The sequence below is a fragment of the Aethalodelphis obliquidens genome, unplaced genomic scaffold (assembly GCF_003676395.1).
Source record: "Aethalodelphis obliquidens isolate GAN/ISIS:26980383/991018 unplaced genomic scaffold, ASM367639v1 scaffold64, whole genome shotgun sequence".
Taxonomy (NCBI): Eukaryota; Metazoa; Chordata; class Mammalia; order Artiodactyla; family Delphinidae; genus Aethalodelphis; species Aethalodelphis obliquidens.
The window spans coordinates 1332375-1355841 of NW_020838008.1; the positions used below are offsets into that span (position 1 = coordinate 1332375).

Consider the following 23467-nt stretch of genomic DNA (forward strand, 5'->3'; position numbering starts at 1 on the left):
AGCTCCAGCCTCCACCACTCCTCTATTTATTTCCTTGTGTACTTTCTTCCTTCTTTTCTTCCTTTCCATCCAGCCATCCAACTTTTAATTTCATGCCTATTATCATCAAGGACTCTCTTGCCTTATTTTCTTGTTTTATTTTATCCTCATTCCCTCTTCCATTTCCCAACCCCACCATGGGCAGCGATTCTAAAGTGTTTAATGTGTATCTGTTTTTGCTCTTGCTAAATGGGAGCCACTGCTTCATATATATGCAATTTTTAATTTAAATTCAACTTTTTAGATCAACATACAGTAAAATTGGCCCTTTTTTGGTTCTATGAATTTATATATATGTATGTATATATACATATATATAAAACTACCGCCACAATCCAGATGCAGAATAGTTCTGTCACCCCCCAAAATCCCGCTGTAGTCACATTTTCCTCTCACCCTTCACCCCTGTTAACCACTGATCATTACTGTTGTTTTTGTCTTTTTGAGAAGCCCATATAAATGGATCATACAGTATATGTATATATGTATTTTTAACTTATGTAAATGGTATTTTTTATAGCTCATTTTGATTCTATTTTTTTTAACCCAGATCTGCTTTTTCTTTTTTTTCAATTTTTAAAAATTTGACATAACTGCAAACTTACAGAAAAGTTGCTAAAATTATACAAAGAGTTTCTGGATATCCCTGGATCCCCCTAAATTCCCAAAACGTTAACATTTTACTATATTTGCTTTTTCTTCTCTCTCTCCATGGTTGTGCCTGTGTGATATTCCAAATCATGCCCCTTTACCCCTAATTATTCAGTATGTATTTCCTAAAAACAAGGATTTTTTATATAACCATAGTATAATGATCAAATCAGGAAATCAACATTGAAAATTTTCTATTATCTCATCTACAGACCTTATGAAGATTTTGTCAGTTGTCCCAAGAATGTCCTTGTAGTAAAAGAAAATTGAAGAGCACGCATTTTATTCAGTCATCATGTCTCTTTCGGCTCTTAATCTGGAACAATGCCTGACACTTCTTTGTATTACACGACACTGAAAATATTGAAGAGTGTGGGCCAGTTGTTCTGTAAAGGCCCCTCAGTCTGAGTCTGTCTGATGTTTCCTTGTGATGAGGTTCAGGTTATGCCTTGAATAAGAATACCAGTGAACGATGCTGAGTTCTTCTCGGTACATAATATCTGGAGGCACATGCTGTTAATTCGTTCCTTACTGTTCCTTACTGGAAATGAACTTTGATCATTTCATTATGGTGGTGCCTGCTGTTTCTCCATTATCAAGTTTGCTATTTTACCCCCCTTTTGTTTTTTTTTTTTTTCGGTACGCGGGCCTCTCACTGCTGTGGCCTCTCTCATTGCAGAGCACAGGCTCCAGACGCGCCGGCTCAGCGGCCATGGCTCACGGGCCCAGCCGCTCTGCGGCATGCGGGATCCCCCCGGACCGGGGCATGAACCTGCGTCCCCTGCATCGGCAGGCGGACTCTCAACCACTGCGCCACCAGGGAAGCCCTATTTTACCCCTTTTAATTAAAATGTGTCTTATGGGCATTTACTTTGAGATTATGTAAATACCTTGTTATTCCTCATACTTTCATCCATTGATTTTTAGTGCCTATTGATGATTCTTACCTGAATTATTATTATCATGGTGGTTGGTGATCTATCATTGCTTCTACATTTATTAGTTGGCATTTTCCTGTGAGGAAGAGTTTCCCATTTCCCTATTTTCATATATTAGTACAGAGTTGTGGATTCTTACTTTATTCAATAGTTCATAATCCTTTACTAACATTCTTTATTTTGATGCTCAGACTGTCCCAGCTTTGGCCAATGAGATCCCCTTCGAGCTGGCTTCTGTGTCATTTTGGCATATCCCTTCATTCTTTGAGCATTTCCTTTCTTTTAGGCAAATCAAGATGTTCCAGGCTCCTCTTGTTAATTCTCTGACCCAGCCCTGGAATCAGCCACTTCTCCGATGAGCACTATTTCTTTTTAGTAGATAATGGTATTTAGAAACTAAGAGCTGGGCTGCAGATGCTCACCCTTGATTATAAGGTCCATCCACATTGCTGTGTGTAATCTAGTGTCTGTGGTGTTCATACCAATTTTCTCTCTCCATTAATGGTAGACTCCCACACTGCCTTCAACACTGCCTTCACACATAATGCTGTAAGGAATGGCCTTCTACATGTCCTTTATGGACCTATGTGTGTATTTATGCTGCTTCGAGGGTGCCAGATATGGGTCCAGAATGGCTGCCCCCATTTATGTTTCCACCAGCAGAGCAAGAGCAACTCTACAAATACTTGGCATTAACCAACTTCCTAATTTTTGCCAAACGCGTAGATACAATGGGTGAGCTCTTTTTTAAAATAATTAATTAATTTACTTGACTGCGTTGAGTCTTAGTTGCAGCACACAGGATCTTTCATTGTGGTGCGCAGGCCCCTCTCTCTAGTTGTGGCACGCGGGCTCTAGAGTGCGTGGGCTTAGTTGCCCAGCGGCATGTGGGATCTTAGTTCCCCGACCAGGGATCAAACCTGTGTTCCCTGCATGGGAAGGCAGATTCTTAACCACTGGACCACCAGGGAAGTCCCTGGGTAAGCTCTTGTTTTAACGTGGTTTTCTCTGATTTCAAATGAGCTGGAGCATCTTTTCATATGCTTGATGGCCTTTGGGATTCTTCTTTGGTAAATTGTTTATTCGTAATAATTCTTTGGCTGTTTTTTCACAGGGACTCATATTTTTCTTGATGACATGGAAGGTTTCCTTATACATCCTGGATACTAATCCCTTGCGGGTCTCAGACACTGCAGACCTCTTCTCTCAATCTGTCAGCTCTCTGTTTGCTTTGCCCACGCTATCTTTTGTTTGAACAGAAGACTTTTCCCCATTGTTTTGTGCATTCTCTCACCAGTACTCTTTTTCTGTAACTATGTTAATACCCTTAGTCCCTCTGCATTTTAAATGTGCTGGTATAATTTAACTCTGCTGATTCTCCTCAGCAGTCTGTCTTATGACTTTTAGCCTCTATTAAATTCTATTAAGAATGACTTTGCCTCTTAGAGTGTAAGGCCCGCATGCAAGTATTATTCATATATTTACTCAGCAAATACATGTTGTAGACCTACTGTGTGTTAGGCACTGTGCTATATTACAGACAAGGTTTAGAGGTTATGAAACGTGCCTGTGGCTTTTCAGAGGTGGAGCCGGGATTTGAATCCTGGTCTGAATCCTGGTCTGTGACCTTTCCTACCATGCTGCTTCCCTTGCAAATTGCATTTGGTTCCTGTAGAACTGTGTGTCAAATTTCTACATCTTTTCTAACAAATGGCCTAAGAAGGTGCAGGGCAAAGTGTTCTCCCGCAGCATCCTGAGGAGGGGAAAATCAGGAAAGGAATGGAGGTAAATGTGGCTCTGGCCATCCTGGGCCTGGCAGGCCCGGGGCCTACCTGCTGGTGACTGACCCCAGGCTGAGAGTGCAAGACCCGGAGGAGACTGGGAGGCTGCCTCAGCCTGCAGAGGAAGGTCTTTAAATAACGCCCAGGCCTGTATCATCTAATCCTTCCTGAGAAGCTCAAATCATCCTTTCCAGAAGTGCTCTAGTTCTAGGGGGCGAGAGATACAGCACGATCATCCTGGGGCTAATTTCCAGGCAAGTTGGCCTCCCGAGCCTTTCCTGGTAGTGATAACTGTGGGCAGGCGCAGTTTTCACAAATTCCAGTGGAGGGAGGGCAGCCAGTCAGGAGAAGTGCTGGGTGAGGAGGAAATCTGCGTTTGGGCCAGAACCAAACAAAGCAGAAATTCCTCCTGGGACAGTTTTTCCCCAGAGGACAAACACTGGGAAGCCTGTTTACTGGGCTTTAAAAGCCTTGATCTCTGGGCACTGCTTCTTGACCTCAGGCCTTGCATCTCTGTGGTTCCACTGCTGGTGGAAACCTCCTTGGGTCACCCCAGGACAGACGTGTACTGTTATGCCCCGAGTTCTGGGGTCTCCCAGGGTTTCCCAGTGCTCTATCCTTGTTTCTACTGCCCCCTTGAATTCTGAGCCATGACCACGTATGTATAGAAATGCACTTGAGAAGGGTTTAGATCAGTGATGTCACATCAGGTTCACTTTTAGGCTCCTTGGATCAGTTGGTGGCTTGCTGGAATTCCCACGGATTCTGAACCCTAGGATTCTGAGATAGAATCCCCATGGGCACAGTGGAGGGAGAGTGGAGGGGCACATGAGCTGTAATCTGTTGTCTGCTGTGTAGAAGCATCCATGAACATCAGAACCCTAAAGAATTAATAAGGAAAAAATAAGGATGGCTTTTTTGCAAATCCAAGAGTGTCCTTGAGAAGGCTGTTAGTGTCTCTGGCCTTCAGTTTCCCTTGTGTGTAATGCTGGGGTTGAAATATAATTCTCAAGGTCACTCCAGCCCTGGTCTGACAGGATTATCCACAGGTCTGTTTCAAGGTGGATCCTGACCCTTCGAGGTGATGGAATCTGACCTTGACTTTGCTCCCTTAGGTTTAGGCCTTGGTACCCTTGGTAACAGGATCCTGGACTGAGTGACCACCCAAGGCTTTTCTGGTGATCTTAATGACCCATATTAGACTTTGAGCTTTGGGGTTATTCTCTCAAGGAACAAGTGGTATTTGGTGAAATGCCTGTTTGCTCTGGCAGTGTGAGGTTTAGGTGAGGAAATAGCAACATTTTCATTAGGAGGTTAGGCTGTCCACTACCACACAGTCTCAAATTATAGGTCTAGAATCTGGAGGAAACTCATTTAAAATTGAGGGCAGGAGATGTGCCTGTAGATCATGAATCAGGTGCTATACCTGGAAACCAAAGGCATCTTTGGAGCCCGGAAAGGAGAGTGTTCTTGCCCTTGGTCGCCTTGGGTGTAGGTGTGTACTTAGGACAGCACTCTAGGTTCTCAAGCATCACATAGGCAAGATGGTTCCCTACTCTGCTAGTTCACATTCTTACCTCGTAGTTGAGTAAGTGCTGTGGGGTCACCACACGTTTGTGCAGCCTGTTCTGCCAGAAACTGTCCCAAGTACAAAAAGGAATGGTGTACAACTCCTGCCCTCAAGGAGACGAGGGTCTGCTGGAAGAAGCAGGGAGGTAGACTGGCACCCGCCCCCTGGGGGGGTGCTTGGATGCGTGCTTGTGAAGGTTGTGATGTTGGTACGTAAAGGGTGTTTGTAGGCATCTGGAGCAGGGACCAGTTGGCCTGAGGGAGTTGGGGAAAGCTTTGAAGTTCAAAGTTTGAACTTTGAAGGACTGTTCCCTTACCTACTTCACAAAGGTTTTTGAGGTAACTTATAAGAATACACACCATAAAAAGGGTCAACATAAATAAATTAAAACAAGAGAAAGAGAAAATGTGGCTTAAAAAGTTAAGATTCGGGAAGAGTTAAAATGTAGATACTCAGGCTCTGCAGCCCAGAATAGCTGTTACATCTGTCCCTTTGCAAAAGCCAAAAGTGAAACATCGTCAGAGAGCAGCCATACACAGTAAGTTGTTTTTCTTGGTGCCTCACTCTTAAAGAGCTTCATGGGGGTGGGAGGGAGGTGGTGGTGAACAGGTGAGCCTGTAAACCAGCGTTTCTCAAAATATACTCTAGGGACCTGCATTAAAGCTACACAGAGTACTTGTAAAAAGGCAGAGTCCGGGACCCCAGCCCCAGACTTTGCACATCAAAAGCTCTGGGGAGGAGGATCCAAGAATCAGCAGTTTTACACGCTTCCCCAGATGATTCTTTGTGTACTGCACAATTTGAGAACCTCTGCAATAGATGGAAACCTCAACAGTATCTTGAAAGCAAATGCAATAAAACGAGTGAGGGTGCTTGGCCCTTGTTTGAAGGCCGGGTGAGAATTTAATGGGAGCGAGAGCAGTGCACAAGAAAAGGCAGTTCCCCTGAGGTTCATCCCTCGCCGGGTCACTTGCAGGTCATATTTTGGAAGACCTACACGGTGTGGCAGTCCAGGCACATGGCAGGGCCACGCCTCAGCACAGAGATGGATGAAGGAGCAGCTGGCCCCACTATGCCCTATTGGCCCAGCTTCCCCTTGGCCACCTGGGTTCTGCTCTGCAGCCTTCCTCTGGCAGGATCTTTTATTTTTTGAACAAATATTTTGTTTTTCTCTGTGCCCCCAAATGCAGGGTTCTGAGACCACAAATGTGCTCTGCTTCCTGTTGAAAAAGTGTTTTTCCCCCCAGGGTCTAATAGTGGCTTGGATGGTGAGTTGGCAGAAAGAACAGTGGGTGTTGAAATTGTATTCTGCACGCACTGTGCCCAAGACATATCAAGTCAGCCTTTGGAATAGATTATTCCTGTTTTCTGGTCACGGAGTTGTATGTTTTGAAGTCTTTATTTTGGAAGACACTTCTTTATTGAGAAAGGGATGAAGGAGGGGTCACAATTGTTGTCCTTGGGTTATATTTTTAAATATTTATTGTTCAATTTTAAAGATATACCGAAAGGTATGAAGAAAAATACCCTGAACATCTGGTTTAAGAAATAAATCATTTCCAGTACTTTTGAAGCCTTTGTGATTTAGATTTTAAAACCCAATAAGACATGGTTAACGTGAGCCTTGAGCAGTCCCATCTGGTGGCTCTCTGTCCTGTGCTCCTCCATCAGGTTTTCTTGAGGTTTATTGAAATCCTCTTGGTTGCTTGCATTGGTGGCAGGGAGAATAGCTGTGCACCATTCACTCAGCTCAGAGTTGTTGGCGTACTCCGTGTCCATGGCAGCCAAGTGGACACTCACAACTCTTCTCCCAGAGAGGAGCTGAGGGGCCCAGTGGAGTCAGCTGCTTCTCTGCAAAGCTTTTCTTGACTTTGTTCCCTGGCCCCAGAGTTGACTCCCCTTCCTTTGTGCCATTTCAGCTGTTCTCACCACTGTCACCCTCACCATCATTGTTTGCTTTGCTGGTCTCCCCCCTGCCAAGGGCAAAGACCTCTTCTTAACCCAGCCCCACTGCTGCATGCCTGGCACCAACTGGCATGTGGTGTGTGCTAACCAGGTGCATGGTTGAATGGATGTGGTGCTATGAGTGTTTAAAGAAGGCGGAGGAAAAGTAAGAACCAACCTTGAGTGGTCTGAGAAGGCTTCCTAGGGGAGGTGATGTTTGAGCTGAGGCCAGGCAGCTGTTGGATTGGTGATAAGGAAGTCCTTGGAGAATTCTGGAGAGCTTCTCTTCCCTGAAGGACTGGGGAGAAGATTTGGAATGAGCCCCATGCAGTAGACAGTGCTTCTCATTTTTAGTGTAAGGGGTTACAAGGGGCATCATGAGTTGGTGGGACCACTGCAGACAACTGTCATTCCCAAATCTGGGGATTTAGTAGTGCCTGGCTTGGCTTCCAGCATACATCTGGCCGCCGGAAGACTGGTACAGAGAAAAATGGCTCACCCACAAGACCCTGAGGAACAACACTGTAGTGGGGCTGAGGGGTGGGCAGTGGGAGGAATGGCTTGAAGGGGGACTATGCCATACTGTTAGGTCTGAGGCTTGACCAAGGAAGAGATTCCAACATCTCAGCTTGTTGAACCACAAAGCTAGTTCCCAAATCAGTGAATTTCATTGCTCAAGAAAAAAATTGTTTTTAAACTTGGAGGCCTGACCCATGGCTGCAAGTAAGGGTTTTTTAAAAAATTAAATTAAAAAAGATCAATCCAGCATCAAAATCCACTGTGATCATTTCATAAAAGAAAGGGGATTTTAACATTTAAAGAGTAAGAAGCACTTCATCTTGGAAGAATGGGCATTCTGATATATTGATTACATTGAGCTTAATGAAGGACCACTTACATTATCTTTGACCATTTTGTCTCAGGCTCATGAAACATTGTCACCACTCCACAACAGGCCAAGGACTGTCTTGACCCATTGGCTGGTCAGTTGGGAAGCAGTGGCTAGACGTTCCAGCCTCTTTGGCTGAGGCTAGAGGAATGAACGAGTGGTTCAGCCAGCCTGGAAGTGAGGCAGGGAGTCTGTGCTGGGCTGGCTCTGGATTCACAAGGCTTTTGATGGAGGGGCATATGTGTGTTTGGGTTTGCCGTGCTGGGCGAGGGAGCAGTGGAATCTGTCTGAGTTGAGTTCACACATTGAAGTTATTGAGCGACTTACATGCAAGGCTGTGACCTAGACTCCCAGCTGAGAGGCCCACGTGGCAGGGCTTTAGTGGGGGGAGCCGAGGACAGGCTCACATCTGCTCATCTGCTTACGTAACCCTGCTTCCCAGCTCTTAGAGCCAAGAAAACACACAAGCCGGCCCAGCAGGGCCGAGGGCTTGTGGTAGCACGCGCCACGCGCTGCACAGCAAGGGGGCCTTGGCTCGGCCCGAGGACCGTCAGGAAGCCTCAGCCCTCTGCTTCCTCCCCCACGCCTCTCCCGAGGCCCCCGCGGTGGCTCTGAGACCTGCTGGCAGGTCAGTGTGGTTCTAGGCAGAGCTGGTCACTGCCCTCTTGGAGTCTGAGCTCTTTGGACTTTCTAATTAGGGCAAAGCCAGGTGTGCCACGAAGGACCTCCCCTGCCTCGTGGCAGGAGGTGTGCTGGGCATGCAGGGAGGCCTCCCGGCTAGCGCCGGCTCCAGGAAAACATTCAGCCCCGGATCTGGAGCCACCACAGCTGCCAAGCACTGACCCATCTCCGGGGTGTGAACGGGGAGGGGCGGTTCTCAGAGCGGTGGCAGCTTCAAGGGGAGAAGGCAGGGAAAAGAATTGCCAGATTGGGCCAGAAGGGCAAGATGGGGGTCAGGGTGCTCTAGATGTGTGGGAGACAGGGCAGGGTTGTGAGAGGGCACAGGGAGGAGTAGGGGAGTGAGAAAGAGGCTGTTCGGTGATCAAGCTCTGCATGGAGCCCCTGGGGCAGCAAGTCCCTCGGACAGCCTTGAACCAGGGTGGTTTTCACGTGGGTCCTGCCACGCTCAGCAGGGGGCTCCTTGAAGTCAGGAACTGTCCTGTCCATCCCATCTCCTCCCACCTCCCTGACCTGGCACACAGTAGGTGTCCAGAAAGTATTGATTGAAACGAATTGAAAGTGACCTTGACACACCACAGAAAACGTTTATGTTAAACAAACTCTTCTGGCTTGATGGTTGAGTAGGCTCCTGTGGATGGACGGTCACATGCTGTTAACCCCTATGCGGGGGCTGAAGGAAGAGGAGGGGGATAGAAGATGGACCACCCAGGTTATCAGCTCCCATAATTGGGTAGACAGTGTTATCAGTTGCTGAAGGAACTCTGGAGCAGAAGCGGATTGGCCATAGGTGGTGGTGGTGGTGGTGGTGGTGAGGTTAAATAAGTGTTCATGTGAGTTCCAATCCCTGCAGTTTGCAAACGGAAGCCAGTATCCTGAGAGTGGCTGGCTGGTAGTCGCCCGAAGATCATCCAACAAGTCACTTGTAGAGCTGAACTAGGACCCAGGCAGCCTTTCTCCTGACCAGGAAACTACCTCAGGACCATCTTTCTGGAACTGCTGAAGGGGCGAAATTAAGACGCTTCTAGCCTGCAGGTGTCTGCTCCAGGGAGGGTGGGCAGACCAAGTGTGAATTCCTGTTTTCTGGGTTGGTTTCAGAAGTTGTGAGAAGTTTGGTGGGGTGACAGTCCAGATGCCTCTTGGGTTCCCCAAAATGGAGCTATGTTTAGCAGCATCTTCAGAACCAAAGGTGGGGCAGGCTGGGGATGGGGTGCAGATGTCGTGGGGCCTTCTGAAGTGAGAAGAGCCCAATGACAGGTCTTCTTTTCATGTTTTTCACAAGCACCCTGTGCAGCAGGGTCTCCCAAAAGGCTTTGCCCAAGGTTGGGGAGTAGAGCAACCCAGGCCTGCTGGACCCTGTGGGAAAGGGCTCCCTCCATGAAAGCCCCAAGGCTTGTGAAGATGGGTGGTCCGGCTCCCCTCTGCCCATCTTGCCCAATAAGAATCCCTTGGGATCCTTGTTATTTACGTGGGTCCTTCCCAAGATCTACCGAGTCAAGTTCTCTAGGGGAGAGGCCTGAGATTCCATATTTTTACTGATGACTTCACATGATTCTGATGATAGAATGTGTTCACACTCCTCACATTTTTCTGTAGAGACAATGGCCAGGCTGACCCCTTACTTGGTTCTGGGACATAGTACCTACTCACCTGAGGGCACCCTGGGAGGTTGGAGCTGGGTCAGCAGGCAGTCATGTGAGGGACTGATCTGTGAGGCCTCTGTTCCTCCAGAGACCGAGGTGCATGGCCAGGCAGAGACGAGGGCTTTTGATCCCTGAAGACCCCCTTCCTGCCGCACGGGGTCTGCCGTCTGAGCTCTGTGGGAATGAGGAGAGCAAAAGGACAAGGCCAGGCTGGGGCTTTGATTTTAAGATCCTAGTCTCTCAATGACGTTAGAGGGAAGAGGGAAGAGCGTTTCTGGCAAACGGAAAAGTGTGGGCATAGGCACAGTTTATTGGAACGGGAAGGAGGGTAGAGCTGAGACTGAAGGGCCTTGTTGCCAAGCTAAGAGGCTTAGCCCTACCTTGTCCAAGGCTATAGCCTTAGAGCCATCAGAGGGTTTTAGCAGGAAAGTGATAGGATCAGAGCTGTGTCTCAGAAGAAAATGAACTAACGTGAGCGGGTGCTGTGATGATAGAACTGGGTCAGCGTCAGTGGCAGGGAAGGTGTGAGGAGTCCTGGGGATCCAGGAGAGGGGAGAAGAGGAGGAGATGCAGGTCCATACCTGCTGACAGGCAAGGGGAGCGAGAGTCACAGCTTCCTTTTCTTGGGCTGCCTCATTTCAGGAGGGTGAGTGATCCCTGAAGACAAGAGGTGCTTGGAGAGCTACATACTGTTGACAAACAAACAGGGCGACCCTGGGTGGTTCTCACCAGCATGTTTCAGGTGAACTTGCTCTGAGTTTGTGGCCTGGGTCTGGCTTCTGTTCTGTAGTGTTTAGGTTCCTTCCTTTGTTCCTGTGGATAGTTTTCTCCATAGGTAAAGCTGGTTATGCTAGAGTAACGGTTCCTAAAGTATGTTCCCTGATAAAATGATTCTATGGCCAAATAAGTTTAGGAAGTGGTGAGATAGATAAAGTGAACTTCTTGACTGTACAGCTTCTCAGAGCTTTTGGTATGCATTATGACTTCCCAGAAGCAAGATTTAGTATGCAGCGTTTCCCAAACTTATTTGACCAGGGGATGTGTTCTTCCATTGAGCATCTCACTGGGACTAGTGTTTCCTGGAACCCGCTTTGAGAAAGTCTGGCCTACAGGGAATACTGGGGACCTGGGTTCAAGTGTTGACTCTGTTCCCAATTCCCTGTGTGTCCCTAGGCTAGTCATCTTTCTCCTGCCCTCCCCATGTGTGCTGTGACAGGGGTGGTTGTCAGACTTGGAGGAGTGAGGTCCTCTCTCAGCTCCACCTGTTTCTACTTGGGAGACGGGGACTTTCATGCCTGTATCTGGATCTTCACCCTTGCCTTTTCCTCTACTCCTAACCTGCCACTACCTCACAAGCCATGGCCCACATCTCATCAATTTGTCTTCTGAGCCCAGAGCTCTGTTACTAACTTAGTTCTCTCATTTGGAGCCATGTTCTTCTAGGCCAGAAACTTTGGAGTTGCCCCTGACTTTTCCTCCCTTCTTCATCCCCTGCTTATTCTAAGCACTCTTCTTTGATGTTTGTTCTGGCTGTTTCTTCTCTCTGCTTCCCCTTAGTTCCTCCAGCCCCTACCCGTCGAGTTTGTTTCATCTGTGCATCACTTCCCTTCCTGAGACATGGGTTACTCATGCCACTCTCTGCCGCCTTGTAATTTCAGGCTCATTTCCTCCACAGGGACCTCCCCAACACACACACACACTTTCCCCCCACTAGGTTAGGTTCAGAGAGATGATGTAAGTCATTTGTCCAAGGCCACACAGCTGGGAGGTGGCAGAGTTTCAACCTCAGGATATCTGACAAAGTGCTTTCTCAGCCATGCTTTCTGATCCTTACTACAGCTTGTCAGGAAGTCTGAGCAGGAATTACTCCATTTCCATTTTTCAGTTGAGCAACATAGTCTGAGAGGAGTGGGTCCTAGGAAGGTGAAGTGCTTCAGAGGGTGACCAGCTGTCTGGGTTTGCCTGATACTGAAGGGTTTCCTGGGATGGTCAGTCATGCTAGTTCTGGACATGGTACCCAGTGCTGGGCCTGAGTGCCTTTTCCACAGCCACACTGCCTCCCAGGAGGAGATGCTTCCAGCGGTAGCGGCCTGGCCACCTGCAGAGTCCCGTGGCCTGATATCTTCTCCTTCCCTCCACCTCTCTAGTTGGCCCCATGCTGATTGAGTTTAACAAAGCTGTGGACCTGAAGCTTGTGGAGGAACAGAACCCGAAGGTGAAGGTGGGTGGTCGCTATACCCCCAAGGACTGCATCTCTCCTCACAAGGTGGCCATCATCATTCCATTCCGCAACCGGCAGGAACACCTCAAGTACTGGCTGTATTATTTGCACCCAATCCTACAGCGTCAGCAGTTGGACTATGGCATCTATGTTATCAACCAGGTGAGGTCTGGGAAGGTGGAGGGAGGAAGGGAAGGAGTGTACACGTGTGTGCATGTGCGTGCATGTGTGTGTGTGCACGCGTGCATGCGCGTGCTTGTGTACTCAAATATGTGAGTAATGAGGGGTGAAGGAATGGAAGTGATTTTTTAGACATCTGGCATTTTGCAACTCCACTACCACCCCCACCGCCCTCCTTATCTTGGTGCAAATGAGCTAAATGCCATACAGTGTTGTTTTGTTTTGTTTTTTCCCAAGAGTATAACTTTGGTGTTTCAAGTTTATCCTGAATACCTAAATTCCTATCTTTAGACTATAACCTCCCAGTTGGAATAACACATCTAACTTATCTGTATACCAAATTCCCTTGAAATTCATCTGAAGAGACAGGATGCATTTCCATTTCTAAAAGGTCCAGTGTCCATTTCATTTCAAGTTAAACTCTGGGTCTGCTTGTAGTAAGTTAGCTTGAGTAGTAAGATTACTAGCAGTTGACAGCTTCCATCAAAGTTGAGGGACTTGGTGGGCCTTCCTTGGACCAGAAGACTTGCTTAAGAAAAACCCTGCCATCAAGGAACACTTGTCTGATGCCAGTGAGCACGTGTTGACCATGGCAAGATTCAGGAGCCCGTTATTAAAGCAACGGCCGTGAGCGCCTGGGAGAGGAAGCCACCAGCACCAGGGGCCAGCAGAGATTACGAGGAACAGGCCACGCCAGCTGCATCCCCTTTCCCTCTTTGACAGTTGTTTTACCAGTAGATGAATGATACACTGTAGACACCGTGTCAGATCTTATTCATCAAGGCATCTGGTGGCCTCCCACAAATCTGCCTGAGCAGAGGAGAGACAGCTGTGGTCTGGATGGCATATAAACTAGATTAAAATATATACTTGGGTAAAGAGTGTAAAAGATAGTTAGTGATGATGCCAAGTTTTTGAATTTAGGTGATTGTGGTCAAGGAAGACTTGGTGTGGGCGCCCGGGGGGAGAATGCGTATCTATAGAAAGCTTGTATTTTAGGTGAATGTGAGATTTCCCTTCGATTATGAAGTCAAAACAAATATTGGACCAGTGAAATTTAGCCACTATCTTAAATTCCTATGACATGCTTATATAGATATTCCCCACGTTTCCAATAACAGATTTCCAAATATCCTATACCAGCTCTTTGCTCCTGCCCGCCCCAGTCCAAGCTGGCAGAACAACTAAGCAAGCCAGCTTGGACCAGTGGCCCCGCTGTGCCGGCTGACACTGGACACTGCCTAAGATGGGGCTTCTCCCAAAGTGTGCTTTCCGAAATGGAGATCTGAGGCCAAGTGCATCTGAGGAATGCTGGACTGAACAACATGAAGCAGGTTTCATTCCTGCAGAGCCTTCAGTGTACTGGTGTACATTACAGCCTCCAGAAGGACTCCACACATAGTGTTTCCTGAGCTCATCTGACTGGAGAGCCGTTTTCCAAAAACCATCTCAAGCGAAGAGTGTTCCGTGAATTGAACGTTGGGGAAAGCAGGCCTACATTAACACCTCCTCCCCTCCCACCTTCTTACTTTCCCTAGGACACTGAGAAACACCCCCAATTCCTATCTTTTCCCACATGTATCTCAGCATCGGAAGTATTTTATTTTTCGTTTTTCAAACATTTACGTCTTTTTTTCCTTCTTCTTCTTTATGCAGGTTTTTAATTGTAAAATACGATATGCCTACTGAGAAGTGCACAGAACAAAACTGTCAATGTAACAAATAAAAAGAGGATACTTACATAACCACTACTCGAATCTGAAAGTATTGATACTTGTCAGCATCTTAAAAACCTCCCATCTCCTTTTCTCATCACAAGCTCCTTCCCTCTTCCTGGTTAAACACCATCCTCACTTCTTGACAATCATTTCCTTTAACCTGCATGCATCCCTAACAAAAGAGTTTAGTTTTGTCAACATCTAACTTTATTATTATTTTTCACACACACACTGTATTTTATTTTTACAAGAGAAAAGCATTGTAACATTTACTTCTTTTTTTCCTTTAGTCTTGTCTGTATTGTCATCTCTCCCCCACCCCATCCCCCCTACCCCTGCCCCAGTGCATGTCTTTTTGCTTCTTCATCTTTTCCTTCTCTTCCAAGGGTTAACTTTTCACCTTTGGTGAATAATTTCCTCTTTATCTCCCTCTCCCCCAGTTAATCTAATTTCTTCTGCTCCAGCTCCGCCCTGATTATTTCTTGGGGAAAATATGATCTGACTTCCAGGTAACCAAGTCATAAAGAAACTTGAAGTCTGCTCTGCCTTTCCAGTGAAGAATATCTTTGTATAAAGAACCCTAAGCCTTGAAAAGAAAGAGGTGGGAGGGGAAACATTTGGAGCGTGCCCCATCTACAAATTAGGACCTTCCTGTGTTCTCTGTTTTACTGTTATAGTAAGGGAAAGGGAGTTCATAGCATCTGGCTTGGGCTTTGTGTACCATTTGTTGAGCAAATAGGCTTCTCAGCGTCTTCCTGTCTCAGACACCCTGCTGTCACTTTGATGCTTCATTCACCACCACCCCCAACACATACCCCATTTAAGATGAGAAAGTGCTTAAAATAGGAGGGACCCCTGAGACATCTAGTCCAGGGCTTCTCAGACAGGTTTTTAAGAACAAAACCTCTTCCTGCCACTTTAAAATCCTCCACAGCCCCCATCCACAGTGGGTCACAATGGTGCTATTCTACTTGAAGTGGGGGCCATGTCCCCATCTCTGTCCCCTGACTTCCCCTTCAGTCTTTGCTGGGATTCATGTGTACCCCTGAGGCCAGATAGTGTGAAAACTGTTCTATTTTGCAGGTGAGGAAACTGAGGCTCAGAGAGGGGAAGTGACGGGTAGGAAGCCACATAAGCCACAGTAGGGCTGCAGCTCAGAGGCCAGTCCCCGTCTCCTAGTGCCCTCTCAGTGCATCAGCACTAACTCCCTCCTCCAGCCCATTTAGTCCCTCCTTGTCAAAGCTGGGTGTCCAGGGCTGGGAGTGAGCACCAGGCTCAGGCTGCCTGGGTTCCGGCTCTGCTCCTTGCCAGCTCAGTGACCTTGGGCTTGAGTCCTTCACACCTTGGTTTCCTCAGTAGTGGGAAGGCAAGGTTTTAGTCCTTAGCACACAGGGCTGTGACGTACCTGGCACACAGTGAACCCTTGGTAAACATTAGCTGATTTGAGTTCCTTCTCCCCCCCCCCGCCCCATCCTGTCCCCTTCTTCCTGCCTATTTTCTCTGCCCAGGACTGTGGTGATAAACTCTTTACTGCTCTCTCCCCGCCTCCTGCTTCACCCCCACTCAATACCAGCGTTGAGACCCTCCCTCCCACTTGTGTGGCCTCCGTGGGCTCCGTGGGTCCGCAGGGACCACGGCAAGCCCACCAGCTTCTTCAGAGAAGGGTTGTGTCTCAAGCTCCACACACAGGGGTGAGCTTTCATGGGCTTTTGTGGCTCCTACCCTGTCCGTACTAAGCTATTAACCACTTTCGTTTGGCTTAGTCCCCTCCAATCACCGTAATAACTTCCATCTCACAATAAGCGGGGTGGAGGTGGGTGGTGTGCTTTACCGGTTGAGTAAACCTGGAGAAGCAGCAGCATTGCTGTTGGTTCTGTGTCCAGCTCTCTTCCTGCCCTAGCCGGCTGGCATCTGAACATCCCATTAGCGTTCTGGCAGGTCCAGCCTCTCGGAGCCAAGGGTGCTTCTCTGAGGCACAGGTGTCCTGCCCAAGGTCCAGCACTGGGACCTTGGTGCGGAGGAGGACATCAAGACGTCGTAGCAGATGGGAGGTGGGGTGCACACTACACTCCTTCATACTTTAATTGGGAAAGGAAACCATAAAACCACCAAAGGTAAGGGGAAGGCAGGTTGCCACCATGGCAGCACTAGCCCTAAATAAGAAATACAGGATGTTTGTGGGATTAGCTGCCATGGGAATTAACAAACAGGTGAGGAATGCAGGCCAGCTGACCAGGTGGGCTCGTAATAACCATGGCAGCCCTTTGCCCCAGAAGCAGTGCCCAGGATCTGTCTCTCTGATTCTGTTTGTATATCCCCTGGTGCCTCTGATCTCACTCAGCTACCTACAATTTTTCTAGTTCCGGCCGTGTCATGCCCTCTCTAAACTCTTTAGTATGTCCCTGCTGTCCACAGGCGAGGGTCTAAAGGGCCTGAAGGCCTGAGCTTGGCATCTGAGGGAGGCCCTCTGCAGCCCACCCTGACCGACCTCCGGCCACCTCCTCTCAGGCCTCCTTCACACCTTTAGGCCACAGCCACGCTGGACTCGCCACCATCCCCGAGACACGCCCAGCTGCCCTCCTGCCCCTTTGCTTATGCTGCACCGTCCACCTTCCCCCTGCATGCCTCCCCTTCCCTCCTCTGGTTGCTCTCTTTCTGGCCACTATGGGAGGCCCTCCCCAGCCTTATTAGCTCTGTGAAGGCCTGGAGTGGAGCCGACTTCTCCATCCGAGCTGTCCCAGGCCACGTTGTGCTTTCTAGTGAGGCGGGGAGAGTGGAGGGATGATTCCCTGTGTGCATGCTCTCCCCACCCAGCAGCCCCTAGACCCTCAGGTCTGACTTGCTCGTCTCCCTGACCACGCAGCTCCATGCACGGTCCACTGCAGGGTCAGGGTTTGGAGCACGGAGTTGCTTCCTATGGCTCCTGCCCTTTTACTTACACCTGCTCTCAGGACCCCTTGCTCTGGGTTCTCTGGAGAGGTCTGTGTCTCTTAGAAGTCAAGCCTCCTTTCCCCTCCAGGCCAGGTCATGACCCTTGGGAACCTGCACAGCCTTCTCCCTCTGCTCCCTCCCCCGGGCCTCTCCCCAAAGCTTCCTGTCCCTAGTGGACCAGGGGTGACCTCCCTTTTCAGGAAAAATGCAGAGAACCTACTCTAAGCCCTGTGGTATTTGATGGTCATAAAACTTTGTGGTCTTTGGGACTGAACCTCTTTCACGGTCTCACTTTGAATTTTGACCCTAACAGCCCCTCAGTGAGGCAATGGGTACCCCCACCGTCCCTGCTGAGGGAAGGCTTCGGAGGCGAGCAGGTTGCTGGGGGTCCCGTGACGGCTGGGTGGCAGAGCTAAGATTTGGACAGAAATCACCCGAGGCCTAAGGAATGCCTCACCTTGCCACGTGTATTCCCCTCACTGGGAACAGCTCCACATCCACTTGGCAATGCCCCCATGAGTGCCACTGGGTCACGAGAGGGGGGGCAGCAGCTTTGGAGTAGCAGCCTCAGAACCTTCTGGAAGGCTTGTGCAATTGTCATGCTTACAGGTAAAACCTGGCCTGAAAGGGAGCCCCAGCTCGCACCTGAGGAGTCTCCGTCTAGCTTTGGAATTTTTTCCCTCTTCCTTTTCATCTGTACACAGTCGTGAGGTGATTCTAGGCTGCTCGTCTGAGACCAGGTTTGGGCAGGTTTGGAGACCACCCTTTGCACGCTCAGTGAGTGAGAGCATCTGTCACCACCCCTCAGCAGCTTACCTCTGTCACTGGGCCAGGCAGCTGGTTCCTAAATGAGGCCAAGACGAATTAGAGTGACGCAGGCTCGTGAGGACAGCTGCCTGGTCCTGAGGCCCCCCTGGTTTAGTTTCATCTTGACTGTGTCTATTTACCATCACCCCTTCCATTTCCTGCCCGAGCTGGTAGCACCCAGATTGATGTGTGCAGGAGTGGGGCTCGGGAGGGGTGAGGCCAGTCCTGTTCTGTAGCACCCCCTGCTGCGGATATCTGTACCCTACCTGCTTGCGTGCTGCCCCAGTGATTGGTCGTTTCCTTTGCTGTGTTTTTTTCCCCTCTCTCTGTCGTGTGGCTCGCTCCAGTCTCCTGGGGAATGTGTAGAAGCACTTTCAGGTACTCGCAGAGCTGGGGAATTGCCTCCCTGGGCATTGTTCTGGGAAATGTCATTTTCTCTGTTCACCTTGACTTTGTGACAGGGAATGACAGCTTATTAGGAATTTGCCTTTGCCCTGGAACAAGGGTGGTCACAGCCTAGACGTTTGCCTCTCCTCCTTGCGTCTCTCCCTTGCAGCCATCTTTGTCTCTTTGTTCTTTTTCTTTTTTTTTCCTTCTAGTGGGGGCCTTTTGCTTTTATTTGTTAATCCTGTTTGTAGCAAAGCAAGCTGAAGGAGGACCTCCTCTCTGTGATCTGCTTCTTGCTCTCCACCTACTTCCTCTTCTGTGCCCTTCACCTCCTAGAGAGAGAAAGAAAGAGAGGAATGCCGACCTAACTACTGCTGTGACTGCTGCTGCTGCTGCCACCACTGCTGCCACCCTGGTAATGTCCACATGCCCCCAAATCCAACCCAGAGCCCAGGCCCTGCTGGTCAGGGGGAAGCTGTGTAAATAATCCTGAGAGGATGCCGTCTCGAGCCCTGGGGTCTCCCGGGCAAGGCCACGGCCTCTGTGGGCTCACTCAGAAATGCTGAGGCTGGTGGGAGCCAGCCTGTTGTGCAGAGGTCGAAGAGACTTTGCCTTAAAATCAAGCCACAGTTGTGCTCATACTGTATGTGTATATACTTTTGTATCTTGCTCTTTTTCTTAAATCCTATATCATCAGCATCTTCCCATGTTATTTCATAGTCTTCATAATCATCACTTTCCATGCCGTCATAGTAGTTGAACATGTAGTGCTACCATAATTAACATAGACATTCCTATATTAGAAGACATTTAGATAATTTCCACTTTCTCACTAGTGTAAATAATACTGTAATGAACATCTTTCAGTCTGCAGCTTATTCTGTGTTTGCTTCTTCCACATTTAGATTCATTTCCCCAGGCTAGATTTCAGATACGAGACTATGGGTTCAGAAATGGTTTAAACATTTTTCTGGTTCGTAACATAAGTGGCCAAATTGCTTTCTGAAAAAGAAGTCTTTATTTTCTAAGTGTTTTTCTGCAGAAAATATCATCTCAGTGCCTTGCGCCCTGGGAGAGAGGCAGGCATCCTGCTGTGGCTGCTGTTGAGCTGGGGTTTTAAAACTGTTCTCTGTGTTTACCTTGCCCAGAATCCCTGCTAAGCTGTTCTATTAGCTCAGTTCTCTCTGAAGGTACCTTATGGCTCTGACGTGTGTCCTAGTCTAGGAGAGGCCAAGGGTGTGCTCACTCTTGGGACTAATTACTTTGGCAAACAGAGAACCACCTCCTCAGCACCCTGAACCTGAAAGGGCCCGTTTCCTTCACTTGCTGGGAGAAGGGCTTAAGTCTCAGATCAGGTTTTACTGAGGGCCCTGTCCAAGCTCAGGGCTACCATATTATTATGGTTCAAAGCCTGAGACCCAACTGTTGTGAAATCCTGGGTGAGTGGATATTTGCCCTCCACAAACTCAGCATTTGTATAATCCCAGTAATTCTCTGGAGATCACCTCTCAGCCAGCCTGTCTACCATCCCAAGGCCTGCAGGTCAGTCCTGCCGCAGGGCTGCCCAGCCAGAGCTTCCTCTGCTTTCCTACCACCCATTCGGCCTAGGTCTTTCCTTTTGGCATCTGAGTGGGCACAGAAAAGTATGAAAGAGGGTATTTCTGCAAACATTTGCACTGCCTGCAGACCTGCCTCTGGATCTGTGGGCTTGAGAGCCTGTGGGTTACTGTCGGGGGTGGCTTTGTGATGGGCAGGGCACGTGTACAGCAGCAAAATTGTCTCTCCCATCACATAGAAATTCTGATTCTTTGAGACCCTGGGCTTCCGGTTGATGTTTCCAACCTCACTGCTGCTGTGTCTCTTGGTGGAGGAGGGGCCAGGTATAGTCAGCCCCCAAGCCATCATGGTCGGGGGATATGTGTGCTGGTGTACACACTGGGGCCTGACATCCAGGGAAGCCAGGGTGGTTTGGTGGATCTTCTAGAGACTGTTAGAACTTACACAACTGGGGCTGTGGTTTTCTGTAGTTGGTCATCTGTCCCCTGTTGCAATCAGGGAAAGGCTGCTCTTGCCATAACCACAGGATTTGCCTGGGGATTAGACCAGATTCTGGTACCTTTTCTGAAAGCCCCACAAAGGCTGCTTGCAGGTGCAGTACATAGGCCGAGGGAGCAGATGAGGCATGAAATGGGGAAGTGGAATCCTTGCCTTAGCCCTTCCGGGGAGGCGTTCTCTGCTTGCCCAATGCCATTGCCTCGCCTCCGATGTCTCTCACATGAATCATGCAACAGCTTCCAAACTGCCCTCATTTGGGGAGTAGGGCACAAATCCCTCCTTGACGCACAAAGCATAATTCTTGTTTAAAACCTCAAGGGCTCCTGAATAAAAGATGAAACCTTGAGTATTTTAGCAGAGTTCCCAGCCTCCCTCTCCCCCACCATGTTTTGGTCCACGTCCACCTTCATGTCTTATTCTGGCTTTCTCAGTCTGTATTTCTTGTAGTTCCTTGAATGCTCTCTTTTCCTAACAGCCTTTACAAATGCTGCTCGCTCTTCTAGGAATATTCTTCTCATGCCACCCAACTAAACTTGGCTAACTTCTTCGAGGCCTTCTCTGATTTTCTAGAATTGGGTTTGTGTTTCCACCTCCACTTCTCCATATGTGCCGGGCTTCAGAGCTCCTTCTCTTCCCTCCCGGGTAACTGTCCACCCTAAAGAGCTCATCGCCCCATAACAATTGCCTGTTTAATTTGGAACTCCTTGAAAGCAAGGCTTGTGTCTTTTCTTTTTCTGTCTCCCTACTGCTAAGCATGGACTAGACACCCAATAAATGACAAGAATGATATATGAGAAAGAGGGAGAAACAGGACCCTCTGGTCCTCTCCTGTCTCTGGAGCTGGCTTTTCTTTCTTTTTTGACAATCACTTAATTGAGATATACCATACAATTTACCTATTTAAAGTATATAACTCAGCGGCTTTTTAGTATACTCAGAGTTGTGCATCTGTCACCACAATCAGTTTTAGAACATTTTCATTAAGCCAAAAAGAAAAAAAAAAACACCCTGTACTTCTTAGCTACCAATTCCTCCATTCCTTCCAGCCCTAGTGGCCACTAATCTACATTCTGTCTCTATGGATTTGCCCGTTGTGGACATTTCATATAAATGGAATCTTATATGTGATCCTTCGTGACTGGTTTTTTTCACTTAGCATGGTGTTTAAAATTTTTTGGTGGATGTGTTTTCATTTCTCTTGGGTATATACCTGGGAGTAGAATTGCTGGATCATATGGTGACTCTTTGTTTATCCATCTGAGGAACTCCAGACTGTTTTCCAAGATGGCGGCACCATTTTATATTCCCACTAGCAGTGTATGAGGATTCTGTTTTCAGTGGACATACTACTTGCCTTCCCTTATGTTTAGTATAAATGAGGGCTCTAGAAAAAGGTTTTAATGCCCTGGAGAGCCATCTGATGCTTTTTAAAAATTTATTTATTTATTTATTTTTGGCTTTGTTGGGTCTTCGTTGCTGCGCACGGGCTTTCTCTAGTTGCGGCGAGGGGGGGCTACTCTTCGTTGCGGTGCGTGGGCTTCTCATTGTGGTGGCTTCCCTTGTTGCGGAGCGCGGGCTCTAGGCGCGTGGGCTTCAGTAGTTGTGGCTCATGGGCTCCAGAGCACAGGCTCAGTAGTTGTGGCGCACGGGCTTTGTTGCTCCGTGGCATGTGGATCTTCCCGGACCAGGGCTCGAACCCCTGTCCCCTGCATTGGCAGGCAGATTCTTAACCACTGTGCCAACAGGGAAGCCCCATCTGATGTTTTTTAAGACATTTGTCCCTGCCGCCCAGATCTGCCAGAAGGGCACTGGGTTTGCTGCGTGAAGAGTCTAAGGGTGTAGACCCTGCCAGGCTTCCCACCTCACGCCTCCTCCCTCTACCCCAGGCCAGCACGCCTGACCAGGCCCAGGCTTCTGTCCTCTCTGGATTGATCGTTGTTGGCTTCGCTTGACTGATACACCCACTGTCAGGATTGTGTGCCCCGTCATAAACAGTTTACAGGCTTTTCTGCGTGCTTTGGTCAGTGAGATAGTTGCCCTGTCCAGCTGTGGGAACGTCATATTGTTTTTTGGCCTTTCTTCTTTCTCCCTGTTCTCTCCCTTTGTTAAGCGGGGCCATTCCTAGAAGGAATGGAGAAGTATAACTAACTCTTGTCTATCAGTGTAAGATGAAGCCTGCACTTAAAAAGCTCGGCCTTTCAGAGGGACACCTGCTCCCAGTGCACCAACTTCTCTATGCTGAGTATGACTTCCCAAGCTTATCACACATCTCTCAAGGTCTCTCTGACTTTTTTCTGCTGCTATAGAGGTCCTGATCATATGAGCCACAGGCTAACTCACTTGAGCCTTAATCCTTTTTAAAAACCCATTCCCCCATCAGAGAAGCAGGATTTGGGAGGAATCTTGAAGCTGATTAGGAGGGACACATACAAACATGAGAGAAGGAGGAGTCTCCAGGTTGGATCTGAAAAGGTCTGACTGTTCAAGATGGATGGGAAAACCTACTCCTGTGATAATGAGAGTAGCTGCCATTCGTTCATTGCCAGGCAGTGTGCTAAAGCCTTTTCATGCATTGTCCCTTTGAACACAACTCATCTGTTTTCATCCCTGTGCCCAAATGAGGAAATGGAGGCCTAGTCCCAAAGTCATATAGCTAATAAGTGAAGAAGCTGGCATTCCTGGGATAAGAGTGCATGTGTCTGTCACAATTGTGTATTTGGCTTTGCCAGACAGTAGGTGCTTGACCAGTGTTTCCCTGAGTGCATAAAGTAGTGGATGCACTGGATGAATGTGCCCGACGAAGAGGGGCAGGAATGAGAGCTGGGTGTCTTCCTATTCCCTGGAGAGGAACGAGAACCTCCTGTTAATCGTGGTGATTGGCAGACTGCCCAGGGCCTTTCTTATCCAGAAAGTTACCCAAGGTGTTGTACCATTTCATCCAAAGAAGCCTAGAACTGACTTTTCTATAATCCCAGGGGAGGAAGAGAAACACACACACACACACACACACACACACACACACACACACACACACA

The 23467-nt window shown here is 48.3% G+C and overlaps 1 protein-coding gene across 1 annotated transcript in view; it reads left to right on the forward strand.

Moving 5' to 3' along the window:
- The window catches only part of B4GALT1 (beta-1,4-galactosyltransferase 1), a 49928-nt gene that overhangs the window by 14624 nt on the left and 11837 nt on the right, over positions 1-23467 (forward strand). Inside the window, exon 2 of the mRNA XM_027089010.1 lies at positions 12281-12516. Within this exon, the coding sequence (XP_026944811.1) occupies positions 12281-12516 (236 nt within the window). The remainder of the gene's footprint in view (positions 1-12280; positions 12517-23467) is intronic.